The sequence below is a fragment of the Hypanus sabinus genome, chromosome 23 (genome assembly GCF_030144855.1).
Source record: "Hypanus sabinus isolate sHypSab1 chromosome 23, sHypSab1.hap1, whole genome shotgun sequence".
NCBI lineage: Eukaryota > Metazoa > Chordata > Chondrichthyes > Myliobatiformes > Dasyatidae > Hypanus > Hypanus sabinus.
The window spans coordinates 26,483,694-26,510,029 of NC_082728.1; the positions used below are offsets into that span (position 1 = coordinate 26,483,694).

At 37.3% G+C, this 26,336-nt stretch overlaps 2 protein-coding genes and 1 long non-coding RNA gene across 6 annotated transcripts in view; 2 read left to right on the top strand and 1 right to left on the bottom strand.

The window, feature by feature from the left end:
• The window catches only part of abca5 (ATP-binding cassette, sub-family A (ABC1), member 5), a 111,018-nt gene extending 107,626 nt beyond the window's left edge, over positions 1-3,392 (top strand). Inside the window, exons 36-38 of the mRNA XM_059948569.1 lie at positions 527-606; positions 1,419-1,474; positions 1,705-3,392. Of these exons, the coding sequence (XP_059804552.1) occupies positions 527-606; positions 1,419-1,474; positions 1,705-1,806 (238 nt within the window). The 3' untranslated portion in view covers positions 1,807-3,392. The remainder of the gene's footprint in view (positions 1-526; positions 607-1,418; positions 1,475-1,704) is intronic.
• Positions 2,771-6,331, bottom strand: LOC132380063 (uncharacterized). Its single transcript, XR_009507629.1, has 2 exons — positions 5,776-6,331; positions 2,771-4,000 (listed from the first exon to the last, which is right to left on the bottom strand). It is a non-coding gene; the product is annotated as an uncharacterized LOC132380063 (long non-coding RNA).
• A 110-nt stretch (positions 6,332-6,441) lies between these two features.
• lrrc45 (leucine rich repeat containing 45) overlaps positions 6,442-26,336 on the top strand; it is a 79,552-nt gene continuing 59,657 nt past the window's right edge. The window contains exons 1-4 of one of the 4 annotated variants that reach the window (XM_059948572.1): positions 6,442-6,528; positions 21,385-21,664; positions 22,617-22,678; positions 25,991-26,061. In XM_059948572.1, coding sequence (XP_059804555.1) covers positions 21,430-21,664; positions 22,617-22,678; positions 25,991-26,061 — 368 coding nt within the window. In that variant the 5' untranslated portion in view covers positions 6,442-6,528; positions 21,385-21,429. Of the gene's footprint in view, positions 6,529-14,244; positions 14,400-21,384; positions 21,665-22,616; positions 22,679-25,990; positions 26,062-26,336 lie in introns of those variants that run through there. The other 3 variants (XM_059948573.1, XM_059948570.1, XM_059948574.1) reach the window with 3 other exon arrangements.

Here is a 26,336-nt window from a genome sequence, read left to right on the forward strand (position 1 = left end):
AAGTACTTAACAAATACTTAATTTGCCTTTCTCACCACACCCTGCTACTTTAATTTTAATGATACGATCAATTATTGCAGTATTTTGTTACATTTTAAATATGGTGTTGATTGAAAACTGTGGAAACGAGATAAAATTTCAAAACAGCACTGCAATATGTTTGAATTGCACAAGCAGCAGATTATTTCCATTTTTCATACTACTGCAAGGTAAACACTTAAAATCCAAAATAATCCATGTATAGTAACTGAGTCTATCTGGCAATTTATTGGTGGTTAATGATGTTTATGGAATAAGGCATTAGAAGCCACATGGGGAGAAAAGAAAGATCCACTAGATAAAAAGCATGATGATGTTAAATTGCATTACATCTGCAGGCAATGTGATAAATCTTGCAAAGTGGAAAACGCATTGAACGTAATTTTGTTAGAATTAAAATTTTATTCGTGAAATGGAAAATATTCCTCTGTACAGAACTGTTTCGTATAATTCATTTTTTTATTCATTCTGAATTCTCACATTTCAGTTTTGTTGCAATGATGACGTACAAAGTTCCCAAAGATGATGTGAAATCTTTGTCAGAAGCATTTTCTCAACTTGAAGAAGGTAAAACTCATGATCTTATTTTTTGTGATGATGTAGTAATAATCACTATGAAATGAGTTTATGAAATTGATCTATTGAATACAGATGAGTAATTTTACGTCAAATTACGGTTATGCTCAATACTACCTGAATCTATTTGTTCAAGATAGCCTAAAAGTTTGTCAGTGAGTTAGAAAAGATGGAAAGGAAATGTGGGAAATAGGTAGGGAGAAAGTGGAATTAGTATCGAAGAGAAGAGGGAGAAAAAGAAGTGTTAAGGTAAGATGAGGAAGGTAAGGTAATAAGAAACAGGAAAATAGGAGCAGTGGGAAGAGAGACTTAAAATGGTTATGTTGAACTTGGAGCAATTGAGAGATGCTAATTAGGACCTTTTACTTCAGCTGGGAGGACTAAGATCTTATAATCCAGGTTGGAAGAAAAGTAGTTTCTCGACTGGTGATTTGGGTCACTATCAGATTAATTCAGATCAAGATAGATTAAAACTTGTTTTTTTCCATTTGAAGTGATGGATTTATGCTGGAAAAACTTATGGGAAAGATTTTGCATGGCATATTTGGACTTTCTGCATCTTTTAAAATGTTTTTGTTGCTAGATTCTTAAGTTGTTGTCGATACCTTTTTCTGAAGCTTCTTTGTATTTACTGGTAAGGGGCTAGTGAAAAGCAGTATAAAACAAAGAACAAATCTTAATGTTATTTTAGCTTTCAGGAAATCACATTTGTTTAATAGCATTTTAAAATTAGATTAAGTACTTTGTTATGTATAGAAATATTACTGCATATCCAGAAATAATGAATGTATCATTGCTTACAGCTAAACACACTTATGACATAGAAGAATACAGTTTCTCACAGTCAACACTGGAGCAGGTAAAGCTAATTTTCCAACATTTCTATAGAACCAGGGGCTACAGGATTATTTTTTCATTCCTATTTTCACAAATAAACAGAATAACTTTTTGTTACGTGATTTTTTTTCTCCATCCATAATTCAAAACTTTAGACGGGCAGAAATTACAGTGATGCATATCTGAAGTGTCAGTTGAATTTGTAGAATGTTATATATCTAATTCAGAAAATCCTTCCTTGTACAACTTTAGGTTTTCATGCAGTTTGCTAAAGAACAAGAAAAAAATGAAGAGGATTATAAAGTTCTGAATACAAGTTTTCGATGGCAGCAACTTCAACAAAATGAATGTTAAAATAATTCATAGCTGTTCAACTGCCTTATGACAAGGAAACCTCAATATGTTATTTGGCTAATGTCTACAAAATCAGATTATAATTGTTGAATCCATTAACATTTGGGATGAAAATACTGCATCAATTAAAGGAAATAGTGCATATTTGGTCCAAATGGTGCAGATACAAGAAAACTGCGAAAGAAAATATACTGCACCATTTTAAAAACTTTAAACCTGGAAGTGCTTTATTTATTTTCAATTAAAGGTAATGAAGATCTAAATAACATGTTTATCTCTGCAATAATCAATCTGCATGTTTATTGTGCCAGAGATGTTCTCTAATGTTATAAAATGGTATTTTCTAATATACAAGCCTTTGCTGTTTGTACCCCTCGCTGCAGCAATAATTCTCCACAAGGTGCATTGCATGAGGTTCTTTTTTTTCCTCTCTCAGAATTACCATTGGCTGGTACTCCCATGTTTTCAAATCCAGATCAGGCAAAAATTAGGAATTTGTTTTTCAATTTTGCTCAAGCTAATGATGACATTTTCCTAACATGGCACACAGCTAACTAAAGTGCTAAGATCAGTTCATGTTTTAACTAAAAATATGTATATTATTTCCAGAGTAGTAGCATTGGTTACAAATAATATTGTAATTATTTATAATATTGTTTGTGTATATAATGTCTTTCAATAATTCTTGCTTCAATACACTTTCAAGGGTGAAAAAGAATGGATGTTGACCTGCATTATTACATATAATCTAGAGTTTTGTAGGTTGTTTGTACAATGTATTTTACAATGTATTTTTTCTACACCATATAACTGCAAAGCAAATCATTCAGACCAAATTTTAGTGTACTTTCAGAAATTACAACTTTTTATTGTTTCTGCTTTATAGCTGATATGTGGAAACTTAACCTGTTCAACCAAAGGTGTCTGAAATAATCTTGCCTGGTAATGATTACTGCATTTATGGATTTTTACTGATCGTAATCTATGTAGCAGAATCCACTCTGCATTGCAGTATGTATATATAACAGTACAAAACTGTGTCATAGTGTTATGTGTTAGGATAGTAAGATGAATAAGGGATTTTTAAAATTTTGTTTGATTTTTGTTAGTATGAGTAATGACACATTAGTTGATGCAGTTTACCAAAATTGTTGATACATAGTCCTGAACGACTTAAGCAACCATCCTGATATCAATTTTAAAACAAATGTAAATAATTGCTGCCATTTTACTAAGGCCAAGCGCAAAGTTGAATAATATTTTTTAGCTTCTGCAATTGTATCTGAATTTGGAGTATTCAGCTATATTTTTATTTAAACTCATCCATTGAAGGCCACTAAGATTTTATGATCAACATACACACCCTTTTATATTAAGGTGTTTTATGCCTTTTGTAATTTGAAATTTTAAGTTAAGTTCAAATAAGCAGTGTTCTGTGAAATCTTGGTTTTAATTTTGTAATTAAATGTGCAGCTATTTGTTATAGCTGTTAGCAGACATGGAAATATAATAACATGAAAAAGCAAAATGTTTGAGCCTGAGTATACAAAGATGTTTCTGAACAGTGTAATTAAAGTTACTACTACTTCAAAACGGTGTGTACTGTAATTGTTAATTGTTTAAAAATTATATTGGTTGTATTCTTTATTGAATGTTATATACTGTACCTTAAAATATTTTGAGTCATACCAGTTATATTATTTGACTGACTTGTTAAGTAGATTGAAAACATACACCTTAACCAGCAGCTGAATTTATCTTTTATTCACAACAAAGCCATTGTGCTATTTCTGCAGCTGCACACTTGTACCCTTCCCATCAGAGAGTTTATTTCTCACCACTAATTCTTTCACAGAATATTATGTTGAATTTTATCATTGGAGAAGTTTTGATTTCATTGCAATACATAGATTTGTAAAAGTTATGAAAGGTCAGAGTTAGATCAGTTTATTCAATATCTCCGTGAATCTTTCCTTGGAACAGTGGACACCTTTGTGAATAATTGTGATGTTTTCCCATTAGATGCAGCAGAATAGACTTAATATTGTTGTCCTATTTTTCAAAGGAGTGAGTAGATAGTTGTACTCTAGTTGCTTTCACTTACTGATTGTAATTGTTCTCATTTGAAAATAAAGATGCTGCAAATCTGAAATAAAAACAAAATGCTGGAAGTATTCAGCAGGTCAGGAAACATCTATGGAAAGAGTTAAAATGTCAGCATTAATATCAAAGGTACATTTAAGGTCAGAGAAATTTATACAATGTACATCCTGAAATTCTTTTTCTTCACAACCATTCATGAAAACAGGAGTGCTCCAAAGAATGAATGAGAGTTAAATGTTAGAACCCCAAAGCCCCCCAGCTACCCCCCATGTGTAAGCAGCAGCAACACTTTCCCCTCCCCAACCAACTAAAAAAAAACCATCAGCACCCCCTACTGAGCACTCAAATGTACAGCAAAGGATCAATAAAGACACAGACTTGCAGAACCCCAAAGTCTACTCGTTCACCCGGTAATTCGACATACCTGTGTGTGTGTCTGTCTGTCTGTCTCTCTCTCTCCCCCTCTCCCCCTCCCTAATAAAGGAAAAAGAGGTATTTCCATTTCACAGCGGGAGCGCCAACATAACAAACAGCTCACTGATTTACAATGCTAAGAGTCCGTTGTGTCGCTTTAGCTGAGCTCTGTGCCTTAAGAACTCTGGTCTCTGGGCACACAGCCAGAGATCTTCCGAATTCCACAACACACTGCAGAGGCACCAACCTCGAGTCCACCCACCTCCAGAACCACGAAATTCTGAAAGTGAGTTAATCCAGGCCATGTCCTTGGTATATCAAAAAGCAGCCAGTCACTCAACTCATCAAATTTCCAGCACACTTTTTATTTCTATTTCAGTTTGGTAGCATGTTAGCTTCTCTGTTTTTTCCATCATGCTTCTGAGGGCATTATAATTGAGGTTAACACTATGTGATCTTTATTTAATATAAATAACAGATTTGTTCAAAATTATTCAGATTTCAACTAATACAAGCGAAGTACAGGTCTAGGAATAGCTAAACTTAAAGTAGTTAGGCATTCTTAAAAGCAAATGTAAGAGGTTGTTGTAATATCTTCTTGCAAATATCTCCCACCTCTCATTCAAAGTCCTGAGTGTTTTTTCCAAATATAATAACCCTATCATGTTTAAATTGTCAATGTCTTTGTATACTTGGTACCACCATCTGCACCCTGGAGTAATTTTTCATTATAAGTAGGACTTTTTTTCCCTATAAGAACATTAAGATCCAAGACTAATATTTTTCCTGAAACTACATTCCTATGGTATACTAATCACATAGGAAGAATTGACCATTGAGACAACACACACACACACACACCCATGAGATGGTGTCTTTCCTGTTAATTAAATTCATTGTGACTTTTTTGATAAGACATTTGGAGCTGAATTAGGCCTTTTGGCCCATTCCAGTCCACTGAAACACTCCTCATATTAATAATTTCGGTGAAGAAATTTCTTCTCCTCTCAGTCCCAAATGGTCAATCCCTTAGCAACAACTGGTACTCGACCCAATCCAGCTAGAGGAAACATTATAACTATATGCATCATCAAGCATCATGGCAATTTAGAATGTTTCAATGAGACCACGTCTTCATCTTCTAGATCAGCAGACTCCATCTGTTTAATCTGCCCTCGGAGCGGAACACCTGGTGAACTTCTAACAATGCAAATATTACATTAGACCTTCACTCTCGCATCCACATCAAAAGCTAAACGTCTTTTGTAATTATTGCTGTATCTGCATATTAATGCAGCACTGTGATTAGTGTCCGATCTCTGAACACCTTTCAATATAGAACGCCGTTCTATATTTTCTCCCAAACTAGACGGTCTTTCATTTTCGTTAGTTAATGCATAACGTTTTCCAAGTACCATTACAAGTTGTTATTCCCCTTGAGGTTTCTCACACCTTAAATTGCCATCCAACATCATCCAAACTCACACTACGGCCTAATTAATTCTTTGCACAACTGTGGCAAAACTTTAAAACCATTTGGATAGTAGATCTCCAACTGAAGAAGCCAGGATGTGCTGCTTCTTGGGAATGTGTCATTCGGCAGGCTTCAATAAGCGTGCTATTTAAATTCTACGGTCCGAGATTTCCATGTATTTATGATTTCAGAAAGAAAAGTTTGTTTTTCGGCTGAAGTTACCCAGATGCGGGTTGATGAGTCTAGGTAGGCTGAAGTCCCTGGTTCAGTGTAGTGCTCTATGATAGTTTCGGGAACAAACAAAAATCCCAACAAACTCTACCAAGGCCACTTGGTAGCTGACATTTGCCGCTTTCGCAATTCTGTATGCTGAATATCCCTGCTATTGAACTTTGAAACTATACAAAATATCCGTTCTTCATAATTGGATTTTTAAAATTAATTTTCTTCGAATTTATTTTCTTGGATTCATTGCTCTATCTAAGAAGTTCCGTCTTCGATGTGACCGCTTTTGCAGCGTCGTGCATGCCGGGAGCAATAGTCCGTTGTCAATCTGCGCTGTTCTAACACATACAAGTGGCACTACAGCTACCAGAATGGCTTGCGTGATCACACCGGCATTGGTCGATGCTGTACATCCCACAATGCTTTGCTGCTTGGATACGGTTCCCGAGAGTGGAGTGGCGGCAGCTGTGGTTGTGGGGTCGGTGACCGCGGTGCAGTTATTACAGGTAATGTACACTATCCTGATCACAAACGCTCACAGTGCTCAAGTCAGTTTACCCCATCCCCCCACCCTGAAAAAAAGCCACATAGGTCGCTAACGAGTGAATTGATGCCAAGTGACGGAGGAGCCATGGACAGCATTGACGGTTTGCCCCGTATTCCCCAACTCTGCTGTGCTGACAGGACGGCCACTGGCTCCCTGAAATTTCCCTATACCCTGCAGGTCTTTAGTATCTGTGGTGGATTTCATTACCGTTCAATTGTTAGGTTTAATTTATTTTACTAAGGTACTGTGCATATTTTGCTGTTATTGTGTCTCACCTGCTTCTGACAAATAGACTTTCTACCAAGTTCGCATGAGCGTTAGACTCGCTGTGTTGATGAGTTCTTTCCTCGTTTCTCAACTAATGAAACTATCTGAACCATTCACTCTGTAAGGTGTTTAGAATGGCCGTGCTCTTTCCTTTGTTGACCAGATATTACTTCACTCTTCTATCGTCTATCTATTTGGGACTAATGACTTTCGACATATTTGGCGCCGGTAAGGCCGCTCTTATTAATACGTTCAACGGCATAATCCGTGAAACCTGACGGAGTTTAACCTATACAAATAGATCCTGTGTTTGTGAAGTATGTTAGAAGTCGGAAACTTTATTGTGAATAGTTTTATTTGTTAGGAAGATGTTAGAAAACGTTAATTTTCTTCATGGTTTGTGTGATTTTTTGATGTCTTGTCAGGCTAATTTCTTCCTTCAATGTCCATTTTCCAAAAAAAAAAATCCTCAAGTTTAACATTTGGAAAGGCTACAAGGCATCGTCTCTGGTGCCCAAACAATCTGGGTTCCCTACTGACCGAATCGATTCCACTCCGAGCAAGGAAACTAGATTGCTAGGAACGTTGGACCCATATTTCTATCTAAAATACAATCTGAAGGTCATAGCGATTCTATAAAGAGCACTCTTTCATCCTCTTGTTCCCCATTATTACTGTGCTAACGGATTTCTTAAACTTGTCGGTATAATTTTAGTACAGTACATCAAAAGTATTAGATAATATAAGTATATCCAAAAGATATGTTCAAGATTTTCCAGGTGGGGCCTCATCAAGGCCCTGAACAATTACAATAACTTTTTCATATTGTTTGCCTTCCTAATTACTTGCTGAATCAATTAACTTTAAGTGATTAATGCAGCCAAATTCTTATGGACACACATTTCCTTCAACCAACTTTTCTAAAATGGATGACCTCTCAGTTTTCCACATTATATTCCTTTTGCCATGTTTATCCCATTCACCAATGTCTTCATCCTGTAAAGGCTCTTTGCTTCCTAATCACTGCCTACACAGTGTTCCAGTTTTGTTTTATTAGCAAATTCAGACACCTTACATTTAATGGACCTTAACCAAATTATTGATGTAGATTGTGAAAGGCTGGTTCCTAGCCTTGAACCCTCCCATTGAAGGGACTCACACATATTAACATATTATACTTACCACATATTAACCAATGCTTAAACTACTTCACTTTTTTTCTCATAAGCATAAACATGAGAAATTCTGTAGATGCTAGAAATCCAAAGCAACACATACAAATTGCTGGAGGAATTCAACAGGTCAGTCAGCATCTATGGAAATGAGTATTTGGTAGCTAGTTTCAATGGCCTTAAACTATCCATGGGTGCTACATTGTTTGATGATAAAGTATTTTAACTGGTAATAGCAGAGATTCCCTTGTAAGTTTCCAAACCAAATCTCTTTGAGTGGCATCCTGCATTCTTAAAACAATAGTGCCTGTTTGATTACCGCACTGAGGTTACATGTAATTCGTTTTCTTTATTGTATTTTGAATTGACTAGTTGCTACCCCTCTTCTAAAACCCCCATATATGTTTACATTTTTGTAACCAATTTCTATATCTATGTTGAGAAGTTATTTTTTTTTAAAGGAAGAATTTGTCTACAGTGGTCATCTGTGATGTGACTCAGGGAGCCTCAATACTATAGTTAAGGTGAAAATCTGTGAAATATTAAATGGGATAAACATTGTAAAGAGGAAAGACTGAGGGATTTATCATTTTGAAAATGGGTAAATCATGAAACTGAGATTAGATAATTTGTTAAAAGTAGTCTACTTGGATTTTAGCAGAGCCATTGACAAGATCTTGTAGCCTGGTGGATTAAAGAAAGAGTGGCAATTTGGATCTAAAATTGATACAATGGCAGGAAATGGTTATGATTGACAGCAGTTTGTGTTTTTGGAAAGCTGGTGCTAGTAAAGTTCCACAAGGCTTGGTGTTTGCTTGTTTTTAAATGTAGTATTTAGTCCCAAATGTAGAAATGTGATGAAGTTTGTAAATAATATGAAAATTGTTGTGTGGTTAATAGTGAACTGGAAAGACTTGGGTTACAGGAGGAGATATAGATGGTCACTTAAGCAGAATAAAACTGCAATAAAATTTTAATCCAGAGAACTGAGATAATGAATTTAATGAATTGCAATAAATGGAAGAATATTGAAAGCGGAGAAGAATAATGGAGAGTATAAGATGAGAATGCAAGAAATCAAAGCCTGAGTGGATCATATGGCCTGTTTGAGCCTACTCTTCCTTTCATTCAAATCATAGCTGATCTTTCACCTCCACTCCATTTCCAGCACCATCTTTATTTTCTAGATCCACAGCCTCCCAGATAAGGGAAGTAAAATGCCATAGGTATTACTTTTCTTTTCTTACTAGCCAAAGCATAGAATACGAGTGTGCAGGATGTTATGTTAGAACCATTTACCATTCAATATAATTATGGAGAAGGACAGGACAGGACCTAGAGTTGAGTTTTTTGATTGGAGAAAGGCTAACTTTGAGGAGATGTGAAGGGATTTAGAGAGAGTGAATTGGGTCAAGTTGTTTATGGGAAGGATGTAATAGAGAAATGGAGGTCATTTAAGGGTAAAATTATGAGGGTACAGAATCTTTATGTTCCTGTTAGGTTGAAAGGAAAGGTTAAAGGTTTGGAAGCACCATGGTTTTCAAGGGATATTAGAAATTTGGTTTGGAAAAAGAGGGATGTCTACAATAGATATAGGCAGTATAGAGTAAAGGAATTGCTTGAGGAATACAAAGAATGTAAAAGGAATCTTAAGAAAGAGATTAGAAAAGCTAAAAGAAGATACGAGGTTGGTTTGGCAAATAAGGTGAAAGTAAATCCAAAAGGTTTCTACAGTTATATTAAAAGCAAGAGGATAGTGAGGGATAAAATTGGCCCCTTAGAGAATCAGAGTGGTCAGCTATGTGTGGAGCCGAGGGAAATGGGAGAGATTTCTTCTCTTCGGTATTCACTAAGGAGAAGGATATTGAATTGTGTAAGGTGTGGGAAACAAGTAAGGAAGTTATGGAACCTATGACAATTAAAGAGGTGGAAGCACTGGCGCTTTTAAGAAATTTAAAAGTGGATAAATCTCCAGGTCCTGACAGGATATTCCCCAGGACCTTGAGGGAAGTTTGTGTAGAAATAGCAGGAGCTCTGACGGAGATCTTTAAGATGTCATTAGAAATGGGGATTGTGCCAGAGGATTGGCGTATTGCTCATGTGGTTCCATTGTTTAAAAAGGGTTCTAGAAGTAAGCCTAGCAATTATAGACCTGTCAGTTTGACATGAGTGGTGGGTAAATTAATGGAAAGTTTTCTTAGGGATAGTATTAATAATTATCTGGTTAGACGGGATCTGATTAGGAGTAGCCAGCAAGGATTTGTGCGTGGAAGGTCATGTTTGACAAACCTTATTGAATTTTTTGAAGAAGTTACGAGGAGTGTTGACGAGGGTAAGGCAGTGGATGTAGTCTATATGGACTTCAGCAAAGCCTTTGACAAAGTTCCACATGGAAGGTTAGTTAAGAAGGTTCAGTCATTAGGTATTAATGCTGGAGTAATAAAATGGATTCAACAGTGGCTAGATAGGAGATGCCAGAGAGTAGTGGTGGATAATTGTTTATCAGGATGGAGGCCGGTGACTAGCGGGGTGCCTCAGGGATCTGTTTTGGGCCCAATGTTGTTTGTAATATACATAAATGATCTGGATGATGGGGTGCTAAATTGGATTAGTAAGTATGCCGATGATACTAAGGTAGGAGGTGTTGTGGATAATGAGGTGGATTTTCAAAGCTTGCAGGGAGATTTATGCCGGTTAGAAGAATGGGCTGAACGTTGGCAGATGGAGTTTAATGCTGAGAAGTGTGAGGTTCTACATTTTGGCAGGAATAATCCAAATAGAACATACAGGGTAAATGGTAGGGCATTGAGGAATGCAGAGGAACAGAGAGATCTGGGAATAACAGTGCATAGTTCCCTGAAGGTGGAGTCTCATGTAGATAGGGTGGTGAAGAAGGCTTTTGGAACGCTGGCCTTTATAAATCAAAGCATTGAGTACAGAAGTTGGGATGTAATGTTAAAATTGTACAAGGCATTGGTAAGGCCAAATTTGGAATATTGTGTACAGTTCTGGTCACTGAATTATAGGAAAGATATCAATAAATTAGAGAGAGTGCAGAGACGAATTACTAGGATGTTACCTGGGTTTCAGCACTTAAGTTACAGAGAAAGGTTGAATAAGTTAGGTCTCCATTCATTGGAGCGTAGAAGGTTGAGGGGGGATTTGATCGAGGTATTTAAAATTTTGAGAGGGATAGATAGAGTTGACATGAATAGGCTGTTTCCCTTGAGAGTAGGTGAGATTCAAACGAGAGGACATGATTTGAGAGTTAGGGGGCAGAAGTTTAAGGGAAACACGAGGGGGTATTTCTTTACTCAAAGAGTGATAGTTGTGTGGGATGAGCTTCCTGTAGAAGTAGTAGAGGCCAGTTCAGTTGCGTCATTTAAGGTAAAATTGGATAGGTATATGGACAGGAAAGGAGTGGAGGGTTATGGGCTGAGTGCGGGTAGGTGGGACTAGGTGAGATTAAGACTTCGGCACGGACTAGGAGGGCCGAGATGGCCTGTTTCCATGCTGTGATTGTTATATGATTATACTAGGCAAGCCATGCCACGGCGTGCATTTTAGGAAAAATGTGACTGTCTTGAAGGGTGCAGAGAAGATCTACAAGGGTATTGCCAGAATTGGAACGTTGTAGCTATGAGAAAATATGCTATTACCCAGAATTACTTTGTTTTCACAGTGGAGACTGAGGGAAAACGTATTTATAGGACCTCAGCTTCCTTGGATCAAAAATTAAGTGTAAAGTTCAGTTACTGTAATTGGCTGAGGGCTTGATGCAAAATGAGGAACAGTTCTTTCATGCTGAGGGGGGAAGCAATCTGGAATTCACTGCCTGAGAAGGTGATGGAGGCAGAAACACTTTTGGATTTAAACTGCAGTTGGATGTGTACTGAGATCTGCAGAGCAGTGGACCTAGGTGGATTACACTGAATAGTATTTTTAACCAACACAGAGAATAGATCTCTTCCTATGTAATAAGTTTCCTGATGGGTATACCCAACAAACATTTGATAAAATTAGCAATCCATTGTGCTATGCATGATTCCTTGGTAGACATATAAATGTTATTTCCTTATTTAGTATCAACTAATCTGACTCCGAGTCTGGCTTTCGTAAAGGTGGGCAATAACTTTTCACTCAGCAATGACATATTCAACGTCTTATTGTTACAATTTATTAACTAAAAGGGAATAATTACTTGAAGAAATGTATAAATAATCTGCTGCTCTACAGATTTGTGATTTTAGTATATTGTATCTTGTTGGTATTATACATCTTTTATTTTAAATTTGATTCTATTCATTGAAAATGTGGCCAGGAACTACTGCTTAATGTGCTTTTTAAAAAAATAAATAATGCTTAATTAATCTGTAACACACTTCCACTACTAATATTTTCTGCAGTTGTAATATTTTAGATCAACTCAAAAGGTTATTTTCTTTGAGATGGAGTAGTCAGATCTGGTACAATACTGGTTAATTTCTCAGCTATGTTGGTACCAATTTTTAAATTCTTTCCCAAAAGTGTTCTTAAAAGTTTATTATTTTGGTAATATTTTGGATTGAGTTTAACAGCTTTTTCCATGTTACATGCAGTGTAATTATACTTTTTTGAATGATTATTCTCTCTCCACTGCCCATCAAAAAAGACTAATATTGGATATCCAGCCTTTATGAAAGTCCAACAGTGATTCTTTAAAAAAAATAACAGTCTACAAATTTGTACAGAACTGTACAAAAGTTACAGTCTACTTGCAGAATCATGAGGCAGGTTCTGTGACACTGGCAGTTGAGACTTGTCTGATTGAGTAATCATAAAGGAAGTCTTCTTGTGCATTCTTGCCATCATTAAATTGAATGTATAGCAAGTTGTTATTATTTTGCTCAGAAAATTATTTTTTTTATCCTCCAATGGTTTAAATTCATCTTGGGTATCTGTTGACGAAGAGTTTGCATTGGAGGGAAATAGTGGTAGTAATTGTAGGAGCCATGTATCTGTTTTTGTCTTTCTGTATTGTATTTTGTGTTGTGCGTTTATTATGGGCAATTTGTAACATAGTGGTGGAAGCAAATGAGTATACAGGTTTCCCCTGCTGTCCGAAAGTAGACCGTTCCTACAAAACCTTTTGTAAGCCAAAATGGCGTAAAGTGAAGAAGCAATTACCATTAATTTATATGGGAAAAAATTTTGAGCGTTCCCAGACCCAAAAAATAACCTACCAAATCATACCAAATAGCACATAAAACCTAAAATAGCACTAACATATAGTAAAAGCAGGAATGATACAATGAATACACAACCTATATAAAGTAGAAATAATGTATGTACAGTGTAGTTTCACTTATCAGAATCGGGAAGATTTGGCCTAAAACCAATTGTAGAAAAAAAATCAGCACATACATGCACGCGCACATACCTGCCTGCGCAAGGCTTCACGGTCATGGTAGTCTTTCTCGGGGTAAACACAAGTTTAAAGCAGGTGCCTTTTTTCATAAAAGCGAAAATCCTCTTTGGATTTCTTTCGGTTAGCGAAAACAGGTAGGTCTTTCGTAAAAGCAAAGTGGCGTAAAGCGAACTTCCGTAAAGTAGGGGACAGCTGTAGTTAAGTATTCCCACTTTGTTTTATTTAGGTTGAGAGGGGCCATGGGGTGATTTTTTTTAATGACTATTTATTTTGCTTTGTTGCTGTACCTGGAATGCTTATTTCATTAATTTTGCTATATTGCTAATTTATTTTTGTTAGTTTTTTATCACTATACATATATCACTATGCTTGTCTTTGCTGGTTTTGAAATAAAGGACCAAATGTACTTTTTTGACTTAGCTATTCTGGAAGCACATCATACAGTGTCAACTCCCATACTCAAGTCTCTCAGAAGTTTTGATCTGTTTTCAAGTAACTGCTACTTTTATTATTGATGAAAGAATAGTTATACCAAACAAATACCCAGTCTACAGCAAAGGATTGCCTTGGACCTGTTGGCAAAATTACAGGAGCAGCTTGCGGTAGGATTCTCTGTGACCTTTTGTTTATTCACGCTATGTATTTGTGGTTTGAATGCAGTTTTGTATGGTCAGCACTGTCTGTCCATTGGGGTCTTTTGCTCGATGGCAAAATGCTAAAATATTTTTCTGGTTGCCAGTATTCAAATTGAACACTGTTTGGTCTGGTTTAAGCACTTTAGATGCACGGACAGATTGTTGCCTAATGTTTATTGAATGCACTATTGCAGGTGTATTTTGCAAATTTGCTACAGGCAAGCAGATTTAAATGCAAGTGGCACGATAAGGAGGAAGTAACATGAGTGAGTTGAAGCATGGAGCTGATGTCAACGACCTTGAAGTTGGAGCAACCAAAAGAGAAATTAAACTTACTTTGAAAGCTTTAGTAGGTAGAATCAAATATTTTCAGAAGTATAAAACAAATGTGAACAAATTAAAGGTTTAATGCCATCACGTAAGGATCTTATGGGAAATAAGAGAAATGCCTTACAAGTGTGAGTCTATCTTGAGGACTTGATTAATTTCTGTGAAGCTGTTGCTAAGCAACTTTACATGCTAATCTCATTACTTTCCAAGGACAATTGGGGAAAACAGTAATGTTTTTCAAATATTGATTACCTTTGTAGTGCATTTATAGAGGATGTTAAACAATGGGTGACCCAAACATGTTACATTGAAGGTCATGTTGCTGCAATAAGTGAATATGTTTCTCAAATTCCAAGGCATTTTTTGACTATGTGTGTAGCAGAGGACCCACAAGATGATGTAAACCTAAGTGATAGTGTGTCATAAGTCAGCACTCAAAGCTCTGCTGTAGGAATAAAACTCTGTATCTACTACCTCTACACACATTAAGGTAGCGGCTGAATTAGCTGCATTAATCACATGTCAATGATTATTGAAGGACAAACGTGCTGGAAGAGCAAGAGGAACAATTATGGAAAAGGAAGGAGCAGATTGTTTCAAGAAGAAATTGCTGCACAATGGCCAAAGATAGAGGTTTCAAGTGTGGTGAGTGCTAAAAGTGCTCCAGCAGGACAGTCCTATGTTATGAATTCTATATGGAAAAGGCACAGAGAAAAACAAAAGCACTCAAATAGTCAATGTTGATTCATTTGTTCCTCAAATGTTTGGGATGCATTCATGAGACGGCCGGGAGGTGGTTCAGGGTGCTGATTCTCTGTCTGCACTAATGAGGCACTGTGAACCTTTATAATATCCCACAGCTCATGGGGACATTCACTTACATCATGGAAACACACTTATTTCAGATAGATGTAAAAATAATATTTTTGACATTATGAGGAAGTAAAATTAAATAACAACCTTAATTGGCACAACGACAATGCATTTTATCTTTGCTTAAAATTTAGAGAGATTCAAATCTTCAATCATCTATTGCAGTACCATGGATTCATGAAGGCTTTTGAAAACAGTGTTGAAGGCAAGATAGCCACCCATAGTGACTGCCTTTATTTTCTTGAATAGTACACTAGGGATCGCCCTAGAGAACTTATCAAGATGCAAGCATGTCGACCCTAAGAAAGGATATGTAAAGGCTAAGGCTTTAAAACAAGGAACAGATCAGAATCAGAATCAGGTTTATTATCAGCAGCATGCGACATGAAATTTGTTAACTAAGCAGCAGCAGTTCAATGCAATACGTAATCTAGCAGAGAAAATAATAATAAATAAACAAGTAAATCAATTACATATATTGAATAGATTTTTTTAAATGTGCAAAAACAGAAATACTGTATACTTTTTTTTTAAAAAGTACCAAAGATTCAATGTCCATTTAGGAATTGGATGACAGAGGGAAAGTAGCTGTTCCTGAATCGCTGAGTGTGTGCCTTCAAGCTTCTGCACCTTCTCCCTGATGGTAACAGTGAGAAAAGGGCATGGCCTGGGTGCTGGAGGTCCTTAATAATGGATGCTGCCTTTCTGAGACACCACTCCCTAAAGATGTCATGGGTACTTTGTAAGCTAGTACACAAGATGGAGCTGACTAGATTTACAACCTTCTGCAGCTTTCGGTCCTGTGCAGTAGCCCCTCCATACCAGACAGTGATGCAGCCTGTCAGAATGCTCTCCTCGGTATAGCTATAGAAGTTTTTGAGTGTATTTGTTGACAAGCCAAATCTCTTCAAACTCCTAATAAAGTATTGTCACTGTCTTGCATTCTTTGTAACTACATCAATATTTTGAGACCAGGTTAGATACTCGGAGATCTTGACACCCAGGAACTTGAAGCTGCTCACTCTCTCTGCTTCTGATCCTTCTCTGAGGATTGGTATGTGTTCCTTTGTCTCACCCTTCCTGAAGTCCACAATCAGCTCTTTCGCCTTACTGACGCTGAGTGCCTGCTTGTTGCTGCAGCACCACTCTGCTAGTTATCATAGGGCAAAGCACGCATCCCTAACGTGTGCCAGTGCTGATCGTCAGCGAGGAGGATATGTTATCACCAGTCCACACAGATTGTGGTCTTCTGGTTAGGAAGTCGAGGATCCAATTGCAGAGGGATGTACAGAGGCCGAGGCTCTGTAACCTGTCAATCAAGATTGTGGGAATGATGTTATTTGTGTTTGTGTTGTTCAGATGGTCAAAGCTGTGTGGAGAGCCATTGAGATTGTGTCTGCCATTGACCTATTGTGCTGATAGGCGAATTGTAATGGGTCCAGGTCCTTGCTGAGGCAGGAGTTCAGTCTAGTTATGACCAACCGTTGAAGGCATTTCATCACTTTCGATATGAGTGCAAACAAGTGATAGTCATTAAAGCAGCCTACATTATTCTTCTTAGGCGCTAGTATAATTATTGCCTTTTTGAAGCAAGTGGGAACTTCTGCCCATAGCAGTTAGAGGTTGAAAATGTCCTTGAATACTCCTGCTAGTTGGTTGGCACAGGTTTTCAGAGCCTTACCAGGTACATCATTGGATCCTTCCACCTTACGAGGGTTCACCCTCTTTAAAGGCAGCCTAACATCGGCCTCTGAAACAGAGATCACAGGATCATCAGGTGCAGCAGGGATCTTCACAGCTTTATTTTGATAATGAACAAAAAATTGCATTCAAATACATGCAAAAGGCTCTTTCTTAGGTAGCTATCAAATCTGAAGACACACAAGCTCTTTAAGACTACAGACTTTTTCTTGGAGGCCTTTGCAAAGTAATGGAAGAAGTACAGTACATGTATAAGCTGGACATGCCTGCCAATATGTTGATTGGTGTAAATAAATTGCCCTATATGCCTACAGATAAATAGTGAACTGTGGTCTGAACTGTAAAAAAGGTGCAACAAAAAGCCACTTTTGCTGACATTGTTAATTTTACTGAAAGGCAAATAAAGATTGCTACAGACCTGGTATTTGGGAATATACAGGCTGCAACATCACCTGCAATTAGCAAAGGTATGAAAGCCACAGCTTCATTCTAAAGCTAAAGGAAGCAGCTTTGTCACGACTGGCCAGTAGAAGAAGTAAAGCTAAAACTGAACCTGGAACTAATGGAGGGAATTGGTCTAGTCAGCCAAAAGAGTTTGTTCTGCGAGGATGAATCCCCTCCCCCACCCCTTGATCTTTCCTCTGATTGGTTTTTCACCTGGCACCTTCCACCCTCCCCCCACCTTCTTTATAGGGCCCCTGCCCCCTGCTCCTTCAGTCCTGACAAAGGGTCTCAGCCCGAAATGTTGACTGCTCATTTCAAAAGATGCTACCTGACCTGCTGAGTTCATCCAGCTTGTTTGTACGTGTTGATTTGACCACAGCATCTGCAGTGTACTTTGTGTTTACCACCCATTGGATTTATGCCCTCAGCTGGAGAAAAGGGCTCATAGTGAGATGATTAGAAATAGTGCCTGCATTAGTTGTTTGTGTACAGGACACATCAGCAAGGATTGCAAGAAGTGTCCTTCAGGCAAGGCATGCAGTGGCAAGCATACAGCATACTCCATATTCACTCTAATGAAAAGGGTGCAAAATAAAAAAACACGCCGTGAAGAATCAGACACAGCAGTGCCCTGGTAACTAATGCCCTTATGGGGGGTTGAGTGATCATGATTGTAAGCTCCCCATAATTCCAGTACAAGTGAATTCTAAGAAGGGTAACAAGTTAGTGGTTACTTATGCTTTCCTAGATCAAGGGAGTATAGCAGTTTTCTGCACAGTGAGCCTCATGAACAAGTTCAACTGCACAGGAAAAAGGACAGGTATTCTCTTTATTTCTTATGGAGCAAGTGAAGGTCACGAGTAGGTACATTGTTTCAGGATTGGAAGGGCTGGCTTAGATGGTGTAAACTATTGTGAACTACCTAACATCTATATGCTGGAAAGTATGCCTGTCCAAGGAGGGAAGATTCCCTGTTAGAGGGATCTCCAAGGATGGTCCATTTGCCAGAGATTTATTTGAAAATTAAGCTGCTGTTAAGGACAAATATGCCTAAAGCATTGGTGCTTTTGCAAGTTTTTCACCTTATGGACCTTATGCAATCTGAACAATGTTGGGTTGGACTGTGAATGGACCACTAAAAGGAGACAATAGTGATGGAAAAGACTTTGCACAGCCTGAGCTGACAGATAACAGGATCGCAGTTTTGAACTTGGATGAGCTTTGGCAGTTCAAGGCATACTTTCCTGAATGCAGTCAAGATGAACAACCTAGTTTGTCAATTGAAGAGCACAAGTTCATGGAGCTGGTTATGAATCCTGCAAAACTGGTGGATGGCTGGGACCGGATTAGTTTACCTTTTGAGAAAGTTAATGCCATAAAACAGGAAGAGTGTAGAACAGCATGCTCTAAGTCTAAGGAGGAATTTTAAGAAGAATTTGTTATTTCACACTGACTAACAGCTTACATGAAGGATATAATCTCCTAAGGTTTTACCAAAAGAGTGCTAGCAGAGGATCTACAACGCAGTGATGGGAAAGTCTGCTATATTCCACATCATGGTGTTTACCACCCCAGAAAAGGGAAACTTTATTTGACTGCGGAGTGACTTTTCAGAGAATATCACTTAATGCTCAGCTTTTATAGGGCCTAGATTTACTAGCTCACAGATTGGATTCATAACCAGATTCAGAAAAGAGCCAGTGGTGATCATGTCAGATATTGAATCAATGTTTCATCAGGTTATAATACAGCTAAAAGTGCAGATCTGTTGAGGTTACCCTGGTGGCCTGATGATGACCTCAGCCAAGATATGTGGACCTTAGTTTGGTGGTATATCACTTGCGAGCAGCTTTATCACTGAACTGTGCCAACTTCTCTCTTAGGAAATGCACAGAAGAAATAAACAACAGTTAAGCTGCAAGATGGTGAATAAAGTTTTGCATTGCTTCGACGTTAATGTGTCAGTGTCCTCAGAGAAAGAAGCAGTGTCTTTCTATCATGAACTTGTATCCCTTTATGCTAGAGGCTGCATAATCAACAGACATGGTGTGTTATCTGTGATATCAGAAGAACAATGAGCAAAATACATGAAGGATTTGGATTTAGATCAAGATATACCTTCAGTGGAGAGAATACTGGTATGCAGAAAGGCTGAAATGGAGATCATTGTGTTCTGCCAAAAAAAGAGATTTCCAGATGAATTCTCAAGTTTGCCTCGGGGAGAAAGCATGAAAAAGAACAGTCATATTGTCATGCTCAATCCAGTACTTAAAGATGGTGTCTTGGGAGTTGGTGGGTGGCTTCGTAGGGTAGCCATGGCTGAAGAGTCTAAACATCCTGTCATACTGGCAAAGGATGTCCATATCTTTGGCATCATTCTGAGCAAGTACACCAAGAGTTGGGGCATGGTGGCCACATGTTATCCAGGTTATACCAAAAATACTGGATTCCTGGAGCTAGAACAGCTATGAAAAGAATCTGGTCTAAGTGTGTTGTTTGTCAACGATTACATGCAGCTTCAGGATGCCAGCATATGGCAGATCTGCCTCTGGATAGGGTCTGTCCAAATGAGACTTCATTTACATTTGTAGAGGACTCCTTTGGACCTTTTGAGATGAACAGCAGAAGGAGTGCAGTCAAGAGGTATAGGGTCATATTTACTTGTCTAGCTATATGAGCTGTTCACATTGAAATGCCATCTTTAGAAACATTCGATGCTCTGTAGCAAGATGAGGACTGCGCTCTGATAATGTGAAAAACTTTGGAGCTGCAAGAAGCTATTAAGAAGTGGAACCATTCACGGATCAGCAGTGTCCTCCTTCAGAAAAGGTTAAGTGGATTTTTAACCTCCCTCCCCAGCTGCTTCACAATGTGAGGAACATGGGAGAGATTGATCCAGTCTCTGCAGGCAGTCTTCAGTTCCTCCATAAAGGTACAGAATTTTGACAAAAAGGGTTTCCATGTAGTCCTTTGTGAAATAGAGACTAGTGTCAATGGTTATCTAATTACTAAGGCATCCTCCAATCCCAATGATTTGGAAGCATCATCCTTAGCACCAGAAGTGTTCCAAAGGAAGACATTTATGCTTATTGTAGATGGTAGCAAGTCTAATACATGCCAAACTTGTATTGGAAATACTGGGTCAAGTAGTATTTACCACAGTTACTGGAACGTCTGAAAAGGTCAAGTATAAAACACAATTTCCTCACAGGAGACATTGTGCTTATAGTTGACCAGCTATCCAGACAGGCCTATAACCAAGATCTGTCTTCTACAGGAGGCAGAAGTTTAAGGAGCTACAGCTCTAGAAGATTTATGATTTCTACTTAGTGACTTGATAAAAAGTGGTGGTTAAGATCCCTCTGTACTGGGCTAAGTGCTGGTAACCTCTGGCCTAGAGGACTCTTATATGACTGGACAAAGAAAGAGGACATTTGTACAATTGTTAATATGTTTATTGTTGAAGATTTCGTGTCTCCTTTTTATATAGTATGTAGTTGTAATAATTAGGATGTGGGAGCCATATATCTATTTTCTGTTTGTATTGTAGTTTGTATTGTACATTTAATATGGGTATATTAGTCACGTGGGTTGGAGTGTGGTAGAATCAATTGAGTATATTTATGTATTCTCACTTTGTCTGAGTTAGGCTGGTTGAGAGTGGGTGACCCACAGGGTAATATTTTATTGTTGACCACTAACTTCATTTAGTTATGCTAATTGGAATGCTATGTCATTAATTTTTACTATATTGCTAATTTAGTTTTGTTAGTTTTTTTATCATTATAAGATCATTCATCTTTGCTGGTTTCGTAATAAAGGATCAAATGTACTTTTTCGACTTGGAACTTGGTTATTTTGGAAGCATACAATGTCAACATACAATGTCAACTCCCATATTCAGTCTCTCAGCAGTTTTGGTTTGTTTTCTGTAATGTTAGCCCATTCTACTGGTAATATGCCAATGCTGTTTGTCTTCTTCACAGAAGAATGCTACATTGAACAAGGAATTTACAGTGTGACAGATTTACATGATGGATGATTTCAAAAGAGCTTATCTTCACCTCTGTAAAGAATTCTGTATTGAACCCCAAGAATGCATTCTGAATCAGCTGCGTGATCCTTGTGATGGAAACTTAAGAAAAAAGCTGGATCTCTCCACACAGTCTCTTTCAGTTGATACATGTGCAGTCCTGGGAAAGGTTTTAATGAATGACATTGTGTTCACAGAAATACTGCTCTGTGACTGCATGCTGAATGAAGAAGGTATGATGCCAAACTAATTGGGGTAGGCAGAACAGACAACATTAAATATTTTTTCTAATCAGGAAATTCATTCAAATAAATTAAATTTCAATATTACTATATCAACAGCAAACATGTTACATTCAAAGCAATGCATTACATTTAAATATTCCAGTCTTTCAAATTCTGATCTGTTATGATTTAATGAAATAGTGGAACAAACTTAAGATAAATAGTCTACTCCTGTTAACTTATTTTCTATATATTAGGACTACTAACCTAAGAACCCAGTTAGCAAGATCTTTCAGTTTACATTCATTTTCAGAATTGCGTGGCAACACATGACATTTGCTGCTCTAAGATCAATTCTGTATTATTAGCTATGTAAATTGTCTTTCAACAAAAACAACCTTTAAGTATTTTATTAATTTTTTGCATATTGTGTAAGTGGAATAATAATTAAGATTAATATTGGAAATTAAATGAAGAACCTTAAAATTATCTCATGCTTTCATTATTTGTAAAGTGTGAAGTCACAGTTAAGCTTTTGGAATCCGACTTTAAAATTTAGATATTGTTTTCTGTGTTTTGTCTCATAGAATGGCTAAGTGTACTGAAATAACATTGGATTCCTTCTTGTAAAAAATTTCAACCAGTGGGAAATAGCTGCTTCATACTGAAAGAAAACAGAAAGGTGTTTTTATTCCTAAAGTATTCAAATATAGTTCTAGCATTGACTTTGATTTGGTCTATTTGCCTACTTGTCTTCCTAGTAACAAAAGGTACATTATCTATGAAGATTGAGGGAACAAAGGTGCATATTTTTATGATAATAAAGTTAAAACTTTGCACATTTTTGGTGACATATGGTAAATGAGCAATTAATAAAGAATAGATTTTATTAACTTTGTAGACCTTTATTACTGATACTAAATAGCTTCAGAAAGGTATTTAATATTCTTTGATTTCTCAGGTGCCAAGGTTCTGTTGCAAGGACTGTGTACAAATACCGTGATTGAAATTTTGGATCTTAAGGTAGTGTAATTGCACTGAAATTTAACAGATAAGAAATACAAAAGTGAAGCAAAATAGATTTAATGGTAGTGATGCATTAACATTATCTTTTTCTGAGTTCCCAGAATGGTAATTATTCAATGATTAATTTCAGCAAGATGATTTCATTGCCCTATTTCATCTTCTCATTTTATTTAATTCCTTTTATATAATAAGAACAAAAATAAATGATTTATTGTAATGCAATTTTATGCGGTGAATTGAATGGAACAATATAAAACAGTGAAGATTTCAGTTCTGTAATTACGGAGAGTTCTAAAAGTCTTTAATGAGAATACTATCTTTTCTCTGTTCTTGTTAACTATGTGCATGTTTTACTTATTAAAGGGATAAATCCATTAAACTAATTGTAGATACCTTTTAGTATCTTGGGGTAGAAATTACAATATGGTTACTAGACTATTACTGTTTATTGTACTTAGTTCAATTAAATTTGGCAAGTTTTTGTTGTGCTATTCGTGAAATTTAAAATTTAGTTACTACAATAAGCGACTTTTTATTTGAACCTAAAAATACAAAGTCTGTCATATAGTGCATCAGACTCCTTACTATTTCAAATTTTGAATCAAAAAACATTTTGTAAATCTTGAGTTTAATTTGTATAACTTGGATCTTTATTTGTCAGACGTTCTATATAGTTTGATCAATTTTGCACACTTAAGTGTTACAGCATTTAAATCAAAGTACATATTAAATCAAAGCATTTAAATCATATCTAAACAAGCAACAAATACGAGAAAATCTGCAGATGCTAAAAATTCAAGCAGTACATAGGAAATGCCGGAGGAACTCAACAGGTCAGACAGCATCTTTGGAAAATAGTAAATAGTTAATGTTTCGGTCCAAGACCCTTCATCAGGACGAGCCCCTGAAACATCAGTTGTGTGCTCCTTTCCATGGATGCTGCCTGGCTTGCTGAGTTCTTCCAGCATTTTGTGTGTGTTGCTCAGTACAAGCAAGTTAGTTTACAATATGACTTACGAGGGACACTTTTTTTTTCAGAATCTGCTTTAATGTTGCATGTGTCTATTCTTAAAATTCATTGCTGTAACGGTATCAGAAATAATCTGACAAGTGTGGATTGGGATAGAGTGTTTTCTGGCAAAGGTGTACTTGGAAAGTGGGAGGCCTTCAAAATCAAAATTTTGAGAATACAAAGCTTGTTTGTGCCTGTCAGAACAAAAAGTAAAGATAACAACTGTAGGAATAATGGTTTTCAAGAGATATTGAGGCCCAGGTTAAGAGAAAAAAGGAGGTCCATAGCAGGTATAGGCAAGTAGGAACAAATGAAGTGCATATGGAGTACAAGAAATGCAAGAGAACACTTAAAGAAATCAGGAAAGCTAAAAGAAGGCATTAAGTTGCTCTCATAGACAAAATGCAAGACAATCCTAAGGGATTCCACAGATATGTTAAGAACAAAGGATTGTAAGGGACAAAATTGACCCTTTGGAAGACCGGAGTGATAAACCATGTGAGGAGCCAAAACAGATGGGGGAAGATCTTAAATACATTCTTTGCATCTGTATTCACTCAGGAGACATACAGTGTCTATAGAAGTAAGGCAAAGTGGCATCAACTTCATGCAGATTACAGAAGAGAAGGTGTTTGCTACTCTGGCAAATCGGGGGGAAAAATCAGGGTGGATAAACTCCCCAGGGCCTGACAAGGTGTTCCTTTGGACCCCACAGGAAACAAGTGCAGAAATTGCCAGGGCTCTAGCAGAGATATTTAAAACATCCTTCGCAATGAGAGGTACCAGAGGATTGGAGGTTAGCCAATGTTGTTCTGCTGTTTAAAAAGGCTCTAAACAGAAACCAGGATTCTATAGGCCAGTGTGTATGGCATCAGTTACGGGGAAGTTATTGGAACGTTTTTTAAGGGACTGGATATTTAAGTATTTGGATAGACATGAACTGATTAAGGATAGTCAGCATTGCTTCGTTCATGGTAGGTCATGTCTAACCAATCTTATAGTGTTTTTCAAGGAAGTTGCCAGGAATGTGGATGAAGGCAAGGTAGTGGATATTGTCTTCGTGGACTTTACTAAGGCATTTGACAAGGTCCGGCATGGGAAGTTGGTGAAGAAGGTTCAGTTACTCAGCATTCAGGATGAGGCAGTAAATCGAATTAGACATTGGCTTGATGGGAAAAGCCAGAGAGTGGTAGTAAAGGTTTGCCTCTCTGACTGGAGGCCTATGACAAGTGGTGTGCCATCGGGATTGGTGCTGGGTCCTTGTATTGATGACAAAGAACTATCTGGATGATAATGTGGTTACCAAGAACAGCAAGTTTGAGAATGACACCAAAATTGGATCTGTAGTAGACAGTGAGGAAGGTTATCAATGGATTACAGAAGAATCTACATCAGCTGGAAAAATTGGCTGAAAAAATGACAGATGGAATTTAATGCAGACAAATGTAAGTTTTTGCATATCAGTAGGACCAACCAAGGTGTGTCATACATAGTGAACGGTAGGGCATTGAGGAGTGTGGTAGAACAAAGGGATCTGGGAATACAGGTACATAATTCATTGAAAATAGCATCATGTAGATAGGGTTGTAAAGAAAACTTTTGGCACATTGGCATTCATAAATCAATATATTGAGTACAGGAGATGGGATGTTATGTTGAAGTAGTATAAGACTTTGGCAAGGTCGAATTTGGAGTATAGTGTGCAGTTTTGGTAATCTCTCTGAAGGAAAGATGTAAACAAAGTTGAAAGATAAAGAGAACATTTACAGATGTTGCCAGGTCTGGATGATCTGATTGAATAGGTTAGGACTGTATTCTTTAAAACATAGAAGATTTGATAGAGTTACACAAAATTGAGGGGTATAAATAGACTAAATGCAAGCAGCCTTTTTCCATTGAGGTTGAGTAGGACTATAATCAGATGTCATGGGTTAAGGGTGAAAGGTGAGAAGTTTAAGGGGAACATGAGGGGTAACAACTTCGCTCAGAGAATCATAAGAGTGTGGAATGAGCCCGCAGCACAAGTGCATGCAACCTTGATTTCAACGTTTGAGAAGTTTGGATAGGTACATGGAAAGTGGGGATATGGAGGGCCATGTTTCTGGTGCAGGTCAATGGGATCAGGTAGTTTAAATGACTTCAGCATTGACTAGATAGCTGAAGGGCTTGATCCTGTGCTGTACTTCTGTCTTTATTGCATAATATATCTGCATGTCATTCTTACTTTATGGTCTGCTAACATTCAGTTTCTCATTTGAAATTTGATTTGGAGCTTTACTCTGCAATTTTGTGTTAAGGGCAATAACCTGCGAGCAGCTGGGGCTGAAGCACTGGGAAAGCTGTTGCGGCAAAACAAGTCTCTCAAGAGGTAAGAATGGCTCTTCAGATCAGCAATGAACAGGTGGCTTTCAATTCATATGATTGTGTAAATGCCATGGGTATTAATCAGTATAAGGTAATTTTCTATTGTCAAGTCCAATCAAGTTTTGATGGTCCTTACCCTCCACCCCCACTCACTACACTTAAGAAGAGTGTCATCCTAATCTACGAGTATATGTTCTGGTGTGTTTTTATGGGAGCACAGAAACCAGAGCTTGTGCTTTTAAAGGAAACATGGGAAATGAGACCTGTTAAGCCAGAGGC